The 14459-nt window shown below is 38.6% G+C and overlaps 1 protein-coding gene across 10 annotated transcripts in view; it reads left to right on the top strand.

Annotated features, from left to right (window-relative positions):
- DMD (dystrophin) overlaps positions 1-14459 on the top strand; it is a 1036503-nt gene that overhangs the window by 724381 nt on the left and 297663 nt on the right. For all 10 annotated transcript variants that reach the window (XM_081197764.1, XM_081197771.1, XM_081197761.1 and 7 more), the window contains one exon: positions 8423-8661. In XM_081197764.1, coding sequence (XP_081053890.1) covers positions 8423-8661 — 239 coding nt within the window. The remainder of the gene's footprint in view (positions 1-8422; positions 8662-14459) is intronic.

Raw genomic sequence — 14459 nt, 5'->3', positions numbered from 1 at the left:
ACTGAGGGGAGGAGGAGAGATGACTTCTATCTATTTGGTGACGTTGAGGAGTCAAACTGGGAAACTTTAGATCTGAGAACAGTTGCCCCTTCTCATAGGCCATTAAACTGCAAGACAGCATTGTATCCTCAGGTCCTGGACTAACCTTACCTAACCTCCCGGACAGAAAAGACTACAAGAGAGACTTCTGTTCATCTAAGCCTTACTCAAGAGACAAGAGGCGCATCCACGCCATACATTGAAAGCACTTTTATGCCACTTCAAGGGTAATAGAGAATCCTGAAAACTGTAGCTTGTTACCTTACAAACGTAAGGTTCTCACTTTGGCAGAGCTAACCAGCTGCAAAAATATAAGATGGGGGGACACCTTGTTTGCCAGCAGTACATGCAAAAATGCCCTAGGGGGTCTTAGTAGACCACAAGATTAATGTGAGTCAATAGTGTGATGCAGCAGCAAAAAACCTAGTGCTATTCTAGGCTGCATGAACAGAAATATAGTGTCTGGATTAAGGAAAGTCATAGTACCACTCTATTCTGCCTTGGTCAGACCACACCTGTAGTACTGTGTCCAGTTCTGGGTGCTGCAATTTAAGAAGGATATTGACAAGCTGGAGTGTTTGCAGGGGATGGTGACCAGGATGATCAAGAGTCTGGAAACCAAGCCTTATGAGGAATTGTTGAGGGTATTGGGTATGTTCAGACTGATAAAGAGGAGTCTTAGAGGAGATATGATATCCTTCTTCAAATATCCAAAAGGCTGTCGCAAGGAAGATGGAGCAAGATTGTTTTCTCCTGCTCTAGCGACTAGAACCTGAACCAATGGCTTTAAGTTACAAAAAAGGAGATTCTGACTAAACATCAGGAAGAACTTTCAACAATAATAGCTGATCAACAGTGTAACAGACTCCTTAAGGAGGTGGTGGACTCTCCTTCATTGAGGTTTTAAGCAGAACTTGGGTGGTCACCTGCCATGTCTGCTTTATTTGAGATTCCTGCATTTCAGGGGGTTGAACTAAATGTCTCTGGTGGATCCCTTCCAACACTACAGTTCTATGATTCTGAGAAGACAGCATAGATAGGGAAAAAACTGTGATCAATTTTCATAAAAATGAATTAATTCAGCTGTTGACATAAATCAAAGCATCTATTTAAACATATTTTATTTTTTAAGAGAACACATTTTGCCTCAGTTATTTACTGCTCCCAACCCCTCCATATTAACTCTGTTCTTACCTGCAATTGGCTAGACTTTTCCACCTTTACTGTAACAAGGAATGATCCCTGTGGAGCTAACAGTTGTGTTGTGCTGGGAAACAGCTGTCAGAAGCTACCCCTATTCATCTTCCACCTTCATCTCTGCAGTTGGATATGTCATGACTGCATCTCAGCCAGCGTTCATTGACCCAGAAAGGCAAGTTCAAACTAAATGCTCTGCTTACTAGCAGAACACATTGGGTAAATTTGGCATGCTCATGTTTTGCTTCAACCTAACAGTTTCAGGTTGCAGTGGGAGAAGGTCTTACTTGGTATATGAGCAGGCATTTTAATGTAACATATTAAAAAATGAAACAATTCCACACATGTAGTTCTAAACATTATCCGTAGGAAGTTTGTCCAGCTCTACATCTTACTCACACTGCAATGACATGGAAAGGCTTAAATTATCTAGTTCATGAAAAATAACAGCTCAAACTTAGTCTTCACTGACCTCATTTAATGCTGTATTCCCATAGCTTCCATGCTGTGATGAAATATCTTTTAGACATTTCTCTTTGGAACAGAGAAAGGTTAACATGATTATGTTGTCTATAAGAGAGATGTTTCAGCTTCTGTAAATGTTTTATTTTTGGATATAAAGAGATGAGAAATGATTTATACAAAAATCTTACATCAAAATTAATTTTAACTGATTTGATATATCATGAAAGACTAGTCTTTAAAGGACTGCTCATGTTTCATGGTTCTTAATGCTGTCAAGGCAGCATTCCTAGGAAGGGGCAACCACAGATCAAGTTGGACTTAGGATATCAAAAATGGATTAAAAAGAGTTTTTTCATCACATCAAAATACCTTCCCCCAAAGAGGGTGCTGCTACTGCTGCAGTTAACAGTCAAAGCTAGGAAAATATGCTTTTTCTGGGCATCCAGAAGCATGGCTAGCACCATTCCAAGCTGTGATCCTGAAGTGAATGTGGTCCCATCAGATCAGGAGCATCACCTCTTCCATGGTTGACTGTATCATACACCACAACATTTCCATATTATCCTAATTAAGTTTCAGCATGTCATCTCTAGGCATCTCATTAAAGAAGGGGGGGGGGGAATCTCAGGCACAGGTTCAGATAATCCACTGCAACACCTGGATCTAATGTAAAGGCATTTACTCTGAAGTACTTTCTAACCCTTCCCAGTGTGTATCTTCAGGGGACAGACAGGACACCAGCTCTTCTCCCTTTAGTATTAAACTCAGTGAGCTCATCCATTCCCCCTCTGCCTCCCAAATGCCGAACCATCAGCATGTTGTTGTTTGGGAAGCACTACTCAAAGCACTAATGCCTGAAGATCAGCTGGTTGACACTCGTCAAAGTGCAGCAATTTGCACGGTGCTTCCCAAACACCTGACAAAATTATGATGTCAGATGATGGATCAGTGGTTGGTCCCTCTCACCTGTCAAAGTTTTGCCCCAGCCAGATACAGATGTAGCTTGCTGGGCCAAAACAGTTGCCGACTCCTGGTTTAGAGTTTTTAACTAATTGTATATACACAGGTTTATATATATATATATATATGTGTGTGTGTGTGTGTGTGTGTGTGTATATATATATATATGCTTTCGTAGATTTTCACGGGTACAGGAATGCAGGTTTTGGTGTCTTCGGGTGTCTTCCCGTGTAAGAGTTGGGGTGTCTAGGCGACGTTTCGACGAGGTCTCACTCGTCATCTTCAGGCTTGTGCTTTCGGCTTCTTGTTACTGGAACAGAGCAGGATCTCAGTGTTTGAGTTCCTATAAATACTGTTGAGGGGGTGTGGTGTATAGCCTCCAACGTTCTGGGCAGAGAGGAAGTTCCTAGGTTAATGTGCCTTTTCTTCTTTTGTTCATTAATTACTTGAGGGATATCTTGAGTGATTACTTGAGTGATATTCTGAGTACCACTTAGGAGGGTCATCCCTCAAGTAATTAATGAACAAAAGAAGAAGTAATTAATGAACAAAAGAAGAAAAGGCACATTAACCTAGGAACTTCCTCTCTGCCCAGAACGTTGGAGGCTATACACCACACCCCCTCAACAGTATTTATAGGAACTCAAACACTGAGATCCTGCTCTGTTCTAGTAACAAGAAGCCGAAAGCACCAGCCTGAAGATGACGAGTGAGACCTCGTCGAAACGTCGCCTAGACACCCCAACTCTTACACGGGAAGACACCCGAAGACACCAAAACCTACATATATATATATATATATATAATGAATTTGTATTAAAACTGTAAGTCACTATAAACCTTTTTACTTTTAAAATATGCAGAAGCCTAATGGCAAAATCATTTGCTTATTCAATTTAATCAATACATTGGAATGCATTAAAATAATCTGTTCTTGTAGTTTCTTGAATAGACAGGTTATTTGTCTAAGTGAAGATGTAAGATGAAGTACAAAATATATTTAAATGAAAAATAATCAATTTTAGCACTTTTGTCTAAAGCTCTGTCTGTTCATTCATCAGGCAAGCTGCTGTTGGCCTGAAGGAGTTTCCTAGCTGTTAAATGTAACTTGAAATATGTGGGTAGAAAGGAATTGATATGATGATCTGGGAGCTATTCTATCAAGAAATGATATGCTGATTTGTATAAAATAAAAAGTAAAACACTGAGGTGGAGGAGAAATAAAAAGGGGAAATTAGATGGAATCAGCATTAAAGCTACTGACTTTTTCAAAAAAGAAGTATTTGTGATTGTTGCAAAGTATGCAGCATCCAAAACCTAAAAATCAGCATTACTATTTTTCCCCTGCCCCTGGATTTCAAGATAAAACAAATTCACTCTTACCCTAAATATACCCATCCCCTTGTTGCTCACTCCTTGACATTAATGTATAAAACATATTAGTCATAAGACTTTATTCCAAAGCATCCAACCTCTGTCTTTAAGGTGGCTAATCTGATGGTAAATGAAATGAGATGACATTTTGGAATTGCTACCATAAATTGTAACTGATGTGTGAAATGAAAAAATTATCTATTGTGGAAAGGAATGGCAGTCATTGTGCAGACAATCTTATCTTTTTCTCTGGGAGGAGTAGGTACAAAAATTCACCACAGGTAAACTCCTTGTAGGCAAAATATAAAAATCAAGATTCTAAAAGGCACTGTGTTGGTTCTTTTTGTTGTAAGCAGAAGTAGGTACTACTGAAAGTTTGAGAATTAAAGAAAATAGTTTTCAAATTGCTTGTTTTAGTTTGCAGAGATATATCTAACTAATTTTGCATATGCATTCTAATTTTTATAACCTTATATTGTCCTCAGAGGACTTGACTGGTGTGTGCTACAACAAAGTAGGTGAGGGTTGCTTTCTAGCTGTGCTTTGAAGACTGAACTTTGTGAATTTCAAAATTGGCTCAGGTGGTACACAGTTTAACTTTATTAAATCAGAGCCAATAAACAGAGAGGCTTAGAAGGTGATTGTATCCTACATCTATTTATGTGAAAGTGTGTGTGAATTAATAAGTGGAATATGGGGATCTTTAGGATAATAGCACAAGATATTTCATTTAACTTCCCTTGGCCTAAGTGCTGTTTACTGAACCTAACTTGAGTTTGGCTATTAGTACTTGCTGCTGTTATTTTTGATATGCTATATTAAGACTACATTTTCTCATGTATATTTCTAGTAAAATAAACTGCTTCATTCAAAAGGCAGGTCATCAGAGCAGCCATTACCATTAGGCAGATTGAGGCAGCTGGAGTGTGTGTATGTGGGTGAGCAGCAATGGTAGCCCCTCCCTGTCATTCCTTCCTGTTCAATAACAGAAGAGAATAGCTTTGCACCCTTTAAGCTGGGCTGATGCCCTCAGTGTGGTGGTGGTCATTCTTCCATTGCCAGTACAGTGGTACCTCGGTTTACATTCTTAAACCGAAACCGTTCTTAAACTGAGGCGTGCTTTCCCTAATGAGGCCTCCTGCCGCTGGTGCTCTTCCACCGTTTGGATTCCGTTCTTAGACTGAGGTAAAATTCACAAATCGGGACACTACTTCCTGTTTTGCGGAGTTCGTAAACCGAATAGTTCTTAAACCAGACTGTTCGTAAACCGAGGTACCACTGTATTGAAGTAAGAATCAGCTTTCTAATCCAGTTGCAGAATGGAAAGGGGTGTCACCTTGTTCTTTGTCTCATGTAGCAAAATATTTTGAGCCAGTTCTTCAGGACACAACAAATTGGTGAATTCAATCTAACATATATGGTTCACATATTCCTTTCTTTTACTTTCTGCTTAGTTTTTTGAAAATATGAGCTGTATTTTTATATATAAGCACATCGATTTCAATGTATTACTGCAGTCTTTGGAGATTCAAAATATTCTTTAAAGGCTGTGCAAGTTGGCAAAGCTGAAATCCGTGACATTTGATTCCATAGTTATGCTCATTATGTAAGTGCACCATTTTTCATGAAGGAAAACAGCTGATATTCATTGTTTGCGGCTGTTACCAAAAAAATCCCCTCTCTTTTGTAGGCACAGGATAAATCTGCATATTTTCCAGCTGCATGTATTGGTCTATACATGCAGAATATTTGTATGTCAATGTTTCGTTCACCTTTGGGGAGACAGTACAGTGGTACCTCAGGTTACAAACACTTCGGGCTACAAACTCCGCTAACCCGGAAGTAGTACCTCGGGTTAAGAACTTTACCTCAGGATGAGAGCAGAAATCGCGCAGTGGCAGCGGGAGGCCCCATTAGCTAAAGTAGTACTTCAGGTTAAGAATGGTTTCAGGTTATGAACGGACCTCCAGAATGAATTAAGTTCATAACCAGAGGCACCACTGTACTGGGTTGCAAGCATTTTTTGCCCACTCTGTACCATTTGCCTGGAACTCGTAGACAACCAGGACTTTCATGTGGACAACCTTGTGGAGGGACCAGTCATTTCTTCCCCCATTCACTTTATAGAAGGCAAATTTTATTATTACACTACTAAGAGACTAGTCTTCTGTGTATCCATTGCGGCTAAGAAGAAGTGGGTTAAACTCACTATGTAAGGACATGCAAGCTCTGGTAGCATCTAAGCAGGCTAATAAATAATCTTGCAGGATAGTAATTTTTGTGGGGTTATTTACACAGATATTCTATGTGTTTAGACTGGTGCATATAAATAACATTTACTCCCTGCAACCTATTATGCAAATTGTTTCTTAGCTATGCACATCTAGTACATTAATTGTTGAATTATATCCTAGATGCTTTGTGTCTGCTCATAGCAGCTAATTCAAAAAGTTGGGAAAGGATCAACAGGAGCATCTTTTCAGCTTACCATTTGCTCATGGCAGGATAACTTATGATGCTTTCTTCTAAGATAACAGGAAAGGTTGCCATGGAGACATTAGCAAACTGTTGTGTCCTAATGTAGCTGGTTTTGTTGCTCCACATCTGGTCGATTAATATGCAGCCAGTAGTTCCAATGTTTTTTTTGAACTTGGTTTTTATAGTTTTTTCTACCAAATCTTGAATCCAGTATTTATTAAAGGGGGAAATGTAGCAGTTAGCATATAGAGATTACATTTAGCTAGAAAAAATAGAAATTTCATTATAGGCAGCTAAAATAAATTTTAGTTTGCTGTCCTGCACATAGCTACCTGGTAGCTAGTGGTTGGCATCCATCTGTTTTGGGAGACGGTAGAGGAGTTGACTTCGCCTTTGGAGGTGAAGTAAATCTATTGGAAGATTACAGCATCTGCTGTGGCTGTAGAGATTGATATGGGAGATACTATACATGTTTTGTTGCAGCTGGGGCAGATGAAGGTGTCCAGTTTTCCTTCTGCAGATTCATCATGCTGTTTCTTCTGTCTGAGGTTTCATTTATTTCCATGAGAATTACTCTGAGTGAAGTGTGGATACATTCAAATATCACCTTTGTCAGGAACTCACAAGGTGGCTTACGCAAGCTTCAGCTCCCGCAACAACATTAGTTATAAGATAATAATATTTTCAGGATAATTGTAAGATAGCGTACAAACACCCAAAATGCAAAATAAAACTGCTGTATCATGGGTTGTGGAAGGGCTGAAGAATCCTACCACCATTTTCCCACTCCAAATTACAGTGGTGCCCCGCAAAACGAATGCTTCGCAAGACGGAAAACTCGCTAGACGAAAGAGTTTTCCGTTTTGGAGGTGCTTCGCAAAACGAATTTCCTATGGGCTTCCTTCGCAAGATGACAATGTCTTGCGAGTTCCTGCTGTTTTTTTTTCCTCCCCCCCTTTTTCTAAGCCGCTAAGCCGCTTATCAGCTGATCCGATCAGCAGATAAGCCGCTAATAGCGCTAATCCGCTAATCCTTCAATGGGCTTGCTTTGCAAGACGAAAAAACCGCTAGACGAAGAGAATCACAGAACGGATTCTTTTCGTCTTGCGAGGCACCACTGTATATTCTTCCATTGCTGCTTTGCAGCAAGGTAACATGCCAGTGGTTGTTTCCTGCATACTTTTGTGTGTAACATGAGTCCATGGCTAACAGCATAGGAGTCATTGCTTACTAGCAGCTAATTAGTGTGGATTTTAGGTACCCTTAGTAATGGGTGAGGTTATCAAGTCAGATCAAATTTCTAGTCCTTCACCTTCCACTTTTAGCCCAGGCCCTGCCCACCACTGGCATATGACCCCCCCAAAGGGTTACTCAAAATGAATGTGGCACTGGGGCTGCAAAAGGTTACCCACTCTTGCCCTAAGCAGTTTGGGTACAAGCTTTTTAAAGAACTGCCTTCACCCTGCCTGATTTTAACATCATAAACAAAGCTCATTACTAGCTGGGGTCCAAAAAGCCACATCGTTACAGGATGTTAGGAAACCCCTAAAAGCCCACCTATTCTTGCTTGCTTTTCCCTGAGCTGTATCTTAATTTGTTGGATTGGATGTTTGCTTTGATGCTGTTGCTGGTTTTTATTAATGATTTTGTTGTTGTTGTTGTATTGGTTGTATTTTACTCTTTTGTTCTGTAAGTTGCCTTGGGAAGGTTTTTATCCTTGCAGGTGGCTTCCAAATATTTTACATATCAATGACTTTAAAGGAAAGAGAATACCCTTGGTGTCCACGGTTAACGTAGACATCACGTGAATTTGCTAAAATTATCATTATAGTGAATAACTATGTCAGTAAATTAAATTATTGATCTTAGCTTTTTTATTCAATGTCACTGCATTTTTCTTCCCTTTCAGTAACTTCTCCTGGCCAAACTGTTACTGTGGTAACGCAAACTCTGGTAACCAAGGAAACTACCATCTCCAAACAAGAAATGCCATCATCTTTGCTTCTGGAGGTGCCAGCCCTGGCTGAATTCAATAAGGCATGGGCAGACCTCACTGACTGGCTTTCTCTATTGGATCGAGTGATAAAATCCCAGATAGTGACTGTAGGTGATCTTGACGAAATCAATGACATGATCATCAAACAAAAGGTATGTGAAACATCTACATACTTAATTTTATGCCTGACAGAAATAGCTGCTACAAATGGAACAATTTAAACAGGAAGTATATTAGTATACATTGCACACATATTCTTCAGCAAATTAATTTTAAATGCGAATCTGTTCTGCTTTATACCAGTTTTCAAATGTATATGACAATTATTAAGATTTGCAGAGTGAAAATAAAGGTAAAAGATCAAAACAATGAGATCAGTCTATATATTGCCTTTACCTCAAACCAGTTACTTTGATTTTTAGACATCAATATACTACTTTCTCAGAAGTCAGTAAATAGGTTGAGTATTACATGATGCAAGCAGAATAAACCAACATCTCTTTACCTTTTTATGTTAGAATATTTCTCTAAGAACTTTCTGAGAGGTTTGTATCCTGCTGTCATGCTATTTCGAAAAGCTTCTCAATCCCCTTAAAGAAAAGAGCAGCTCATTAATGCAAGTGTTTTGTCAGCAAACTTTTAAAGTGCTACTTATCGTTGAAAACACACAAAAATGTGGAAATATAGAAGCATGGACAAAAACAAAACTTTAACTTCAGCAACTCTGGCGCAATAAAAGTAATTTGTTTATTATATAGCCTGAAAGTAATTACCTGCCTCCTAGATTTAACAGCGCTCCATATAAAATATCTAGCTTGCATGAGCAAAACTTTAAGTGCTTCACTTCCATTCCACTGATCCTTTCAAGAGTGCATCAGACTCTTTGTTATATAACATTGTCTCCTTCAAATGCAAATTCTAATTTAGTCTATTTAAGGCATGGGTGTTTTTTTAAAAAAAAAAGTATATGTGTAACAAGCAATCAGAAAGTTGATAATATACAAAGAAATGTTTTTAAATAAGAGCTAGACCTTACTTGTATGAAAATGATGATCCATGGGTAAGAATCTTAGACTTTAGGACCCGCCCTCTTACATAGATAGTGCTATGTTAGCACTGACTCTTTTCTGCTAAGGGCAACAATGCAAATGCTAAATATTATCTAAATGTGCAAACTTTTTTTTTAGTCCAGGTGAAAAACATGTGACCAGGAGCTATCATATCTTATGTTACGATACATAACTTGATTGTGGCTGTGTCTCAGCATTATTATTTTTTATTAAGTTCACTTACTCCTTATTTCAGAAGATCATTCTAAGCCTTACCCATTTGTGATTGGGGGATATATATATATCCCTTACAGGACCTTTCTTTGAACATGACCTCAGTAAATGTTCAGTGAATGACCTCAGTAAATTAGAGCATAAATTGATCAGGTTGCTTTTCAAAAAGTATATGAAATGCATATGAGCAGGTCTCAGGGCTGGGGTTGATGTATTAACCACAGTTAATATTAACCTTCATCTTCACTAGGATTTGCAGTGTCCAGTGTCTTTACTCCTGGTCACATAACCCAGGCCTCTTACTCTAAATCTTCATAAAACTTCTTAGGATTATTCGTCTCAATACATGCACACAGACATAATTTTAGGTTTCCAGACATCTCCATAGTCTTCAGGGCCTTCATCTCCACATGTAGCCCTTACACTAGGTTTGTAGGTATATAAATTTATGCTACAGTATTCATACCTACTCGGACTGGGATACAATCAGGGTAGATTGGCAGGGGAGAAGGGAGCTTCTTCATTCTAAAAGAAAAGTGGTTTTTTTTAGCTTCAATTGTGTTTTGTAGAACATATTGTGATGTGAGTGTTGGTCTAAAAGGAACAGAATCTTCTACAGTGGTACCTTGCGTTAAGTACTTAATTTGTTCCGGAGGTCCGTTCTTAACCTGAAACTGTTCTTAACCTGAAGCACCACTTTAGCTAATAGGGCCTCCTGCTGTCGCCACACTGCCAGAGCACGATTCCTGTTCTCATCCTGAAGCAAAGTTCTTTTTAGGGAAGCTTTTAATGTTTGATGTATCACAGTATTTTAATATTCTTTTGGAAGCCGCCCAGAGTGGCTGGGGAAACCCAGCCAGATGGGCGGGGTATAAATAATAAATTATTATTATTATTATTATTATTATTATTATTATTATTATTATTATTAACCCGAGGTACTATTTCTGGGTTAGCACAGTCTGTATCCTGAAGTGTATGTAACCTGAAGCGTATGTAACCCGAGGTACCACTGTACTTCTGTCTGCTGCCAATGTACAAGAAGAAAACTGACATAAAATCAACTTGAGTGCTAACATTCTGAGTTCAGAGCTTACAAAGTCATCTCTGAATTAGATATGCTGAAATCCACATTTTAGTTATGGTTGATTTAGCACCCTCATGTAGTTTGAGAATAAATGAGAAGTCTTCTTTTCTACTTTTTGTATAATTTATGTAGAGAGAAAATCTGTGGAGTACTATTTCCTGCAAGGTACAACATTAATGGTTAGGCTACATCAGCATCCCCAATGGGAATGAGGGCAGGAGTGGGATGCAGTGAATTTCAAGCCACCATTATGCAAGCTTGTTTACACACAAATGGCTTAATACTGTATTGTAAGTGAATGTAGCATTACCTTAGCCTCCATTTAGAGAACTGATATTCTTTAAAATAATTATTATGAGTAGGTTGCCAACTGAGATGTGCACTGCTAAAGTGCTTTTTTCTATTACATGCAGACAAGTGTAGAGAATTGGGGGGGGGTGTTCTTGTTGTCAGCATGTGATTTTAAGTCTCACCTTTCATATATGTAAATCTAAAGTAGTAATATTTATTATGTGTTTGAAAACATTTGTTCTTAGCAACAGAAGAGTTAGATTGGATGCACTTCTAGAACTTATAAACCCTAGGAACTAAGAGATCAGACAAAACTAAAAATTCTCAAGGTACTTGAGGAGCAGGCATCATTGCACAGTGATGCTCTTGGGACATTCAGATAAATGACTTCTGGTCTTCTGTATTTTACTGCAGAGCAAAAAGTTTAACATACCTCACCATGTCAGAACCATAACAACACTCCCCACCACCACAAAAAAAAAAAAAAATGGTTTCTGCAGATTTTGTTTTGAACAATTTGTTTTGTTGAATTGGAAATAAACTGTTCACCAGAAACAATAAAATTTGTGGGTGGATTGCTATATTCTTAATAATCTAACAAAGTAAAAAAGTTTTATTTTGTTCTTGCTTGCTTGCAGAACGTATGCTATCTCTGTAGCATATGCATTTCTTAGTTTTCTTTCTGTTCCATAATTATAAAAAAGTAATTGAATAGCTTATTTTCCCATGTAATGTGCAAAGCAGAAAATTGTAGTCCAATTGTAATCATAGAATGCAAATCAAAACTATAAGGACCAAATTAAATGCTTGTTCATTTTCTAAGATGTTTCGGGGGTTACAGGAGAAACATATTCTCAGGAAAAAGACATGATTCCAGGAAAACAAGATTACTGCAATGGGAAAGTATGAATTAACTTTTTTTGTTTTTGATGAAGCAGTTTTAGAAGAGAAAGTTATTTTGCATGGAGTATTAAAAAAAAAAAAAAGCAGAAAGGGACTTTTAACATTTTCCCTTAACATGACATCCCTGATTAAAATCACCTCCATGAGCTACTCTTGGCTCCAGCTGGGAAGCTACCATTGTTGGCAATAGAACCTTTCCTCTCAGGGGAATAGCAGATTGAGGAGAGCTGTTTCATGAAAGAGACTCAGGTTGAAGCTGCCTACAGTAGCTTCAGAAACAAATTTGGGTCACGTGTGAACTTCATCCAACTCAGAGCTTCCTCTGAGTTCGATTGAAACAAAGTCAAGTCTAGCCAGATTCCAGCAGGCATGGTGGAAAGGTGGTTGGGTGAGTAAGGAGCAGTAGTTCAGTAGAAGCAAGAACTCTTTAATGGGGTAACACAATCCTTGGAGGGGCAGACATGGCATACAACCTCCCTCCAACCATGACTAAGGCTTTTACCCAACGCTGTCCCCACCAGAGTTGTGCTGATTGCTATGGGCTAGGCAAAAACCCCAATGCCAGCCAATGAACCTGAAGGACAAATTCCTCCCCAGCCCCGGATGTGGTGACTAATCTTAATCCATAGTAAGGTCAGGAAAGCAGTCCTACTTCTGTGATGGATAGGAAACAGCGTAGCTGAAGGGAGGGTGGGAGGGAGATCCAAAGGTAACCAGAATACTAGATGGGGCATTCCTTTTATATTCTGGTGGTGGACCTGAGTGAAGTCCTGGGGGACCTGGTCAGGCCTGTGTCCAGAATGTGTTCACCCCCTGGTCTGGCTGCCATTGGCTAATTTGGCAACCGGACCAATCCAACTGTTCCCCTGGCAGGCGAGAGAGACTGTTGCATCTCCTGATGGCTGAGGACCTGGCAGGGAGGCAGTTGGATGGTGCCGTGGTGCAACTGAAAAGCGGTAAACAGAATTTAGGAACATGGGAGAATGATTTCTTTCCTAATTGATTCTACGTCTTTTATCAAAGTGCCCTATGTGTGGCATATGGATCTGTTGTTGATAAGGGACTTCTGTGAGAACTGCATAAAGATGAGCTGCTTACACCTTGTTCGAAAAGGTCTTAAGTATGCTCATTATGTTTAGGGTGTCTTTTCCATCTTTCATCGTGTAGATGACAGAATTCAAATCCAGATTTTGCTTTCCCTTTTCATGTTTTAACAAAGAATGCTTACTTAGGTTTTCCCATTCATCAGGTATTGTCTAAACGTGTGATTTATTTTACCATGCTGAAATATTTTATTTATATATAATTCAATATTTACAATAAACGCATGTACATGGCACCATCAGCTTACATTTATGCAGACCAAAGGCTTGGGATTTTGAAATAATATATTGCTTGCAGAAATTTATTTAAAATCTGTCTAAATAGGAGAAAATTGGATCTTTGTTATCTGTTTTCTGAGGCAAGATTATTTCTAAATCCCCAACTAGGAACAGATAATAAACCTAGGAGAACCCCCAAGGTGAAAACATAGATGAACTGTTTCTTTACTCAGGAGAGAACAGAAGAGAAAATTGTTTAAAATTTACCCTTTTCTCACCACAAAAGATTGCCTTATAACAAAGGTATAAATAATCCAGTTTTGTGAAGCATGGATGCTAAGCTTTTCTCTGATGTCAGCTTCTATAAAATCACTTTAAAAATCTGTCAGAAACATAATCAGAAATGCCCTTTGATCTAGTTTGCTGCTTCACGCCTGTTCCCATTCCATATAAAAATGCACTAGGTGCAATAAGTGTAAAACATAAAGGACCATATCTCAGAATAATTGCTGAGAGCTTACAATTCCCTTTTATACCTTTCAAAATCAGCCTAGCACCTTTTCTGATTCTCCCCTAATTACAAGAGACAAATAATGCTAGTACCTTCTATGTAATGCTAAATGGTAGTGCTGGCAACAGCACTGATGAAGTTACTAGCCTCCTAAACTTTCCCTCAATCAAAATTATAATTGCTGCCTTATGGATAAGACCAAAGAAATAACCATTTTGTTCTGATCCCCCCATACTACTGTCTTAAATATATTTTAATTAATTTTTATTTACTTTTTGTTACTCTAAAAAAAATTCCATTCCCCCCCCTTTGCTGTCCGCACCACCATTCCCCAACATAATTCATGTAACCCCCTATAGTGACCTCTTTTGGTGGGGCAGAGTCTGCTAGACCTGTCTTTTATTTATATACATTTTTAAAGGTTTTTATTTATTGTGTTTGTTGTAATTAGGTTTTTTAAAATGTGCTTATAGAGCAACTTCATTATGATCATGATGATAGCAGCTTATGTTACCATTTATCAGGGTTGCTCTTATGCTAAAGAGAAGGAAAG

This window comes from Podarcis bocagei (genome assembly GCF_964188305.1).
Source record: "Podarcis bocagei genome assembly, chromosome: 6".
Lineage (NCBI taxonomy): Eukaryota > Metazoa > Chordata > Lepidosauria > Squamata > Lacertidae > Podarcis > Podarcis bocagei.
This window is presented reverse-complemented; position numbering and strand designations above follow the sequence as displayed.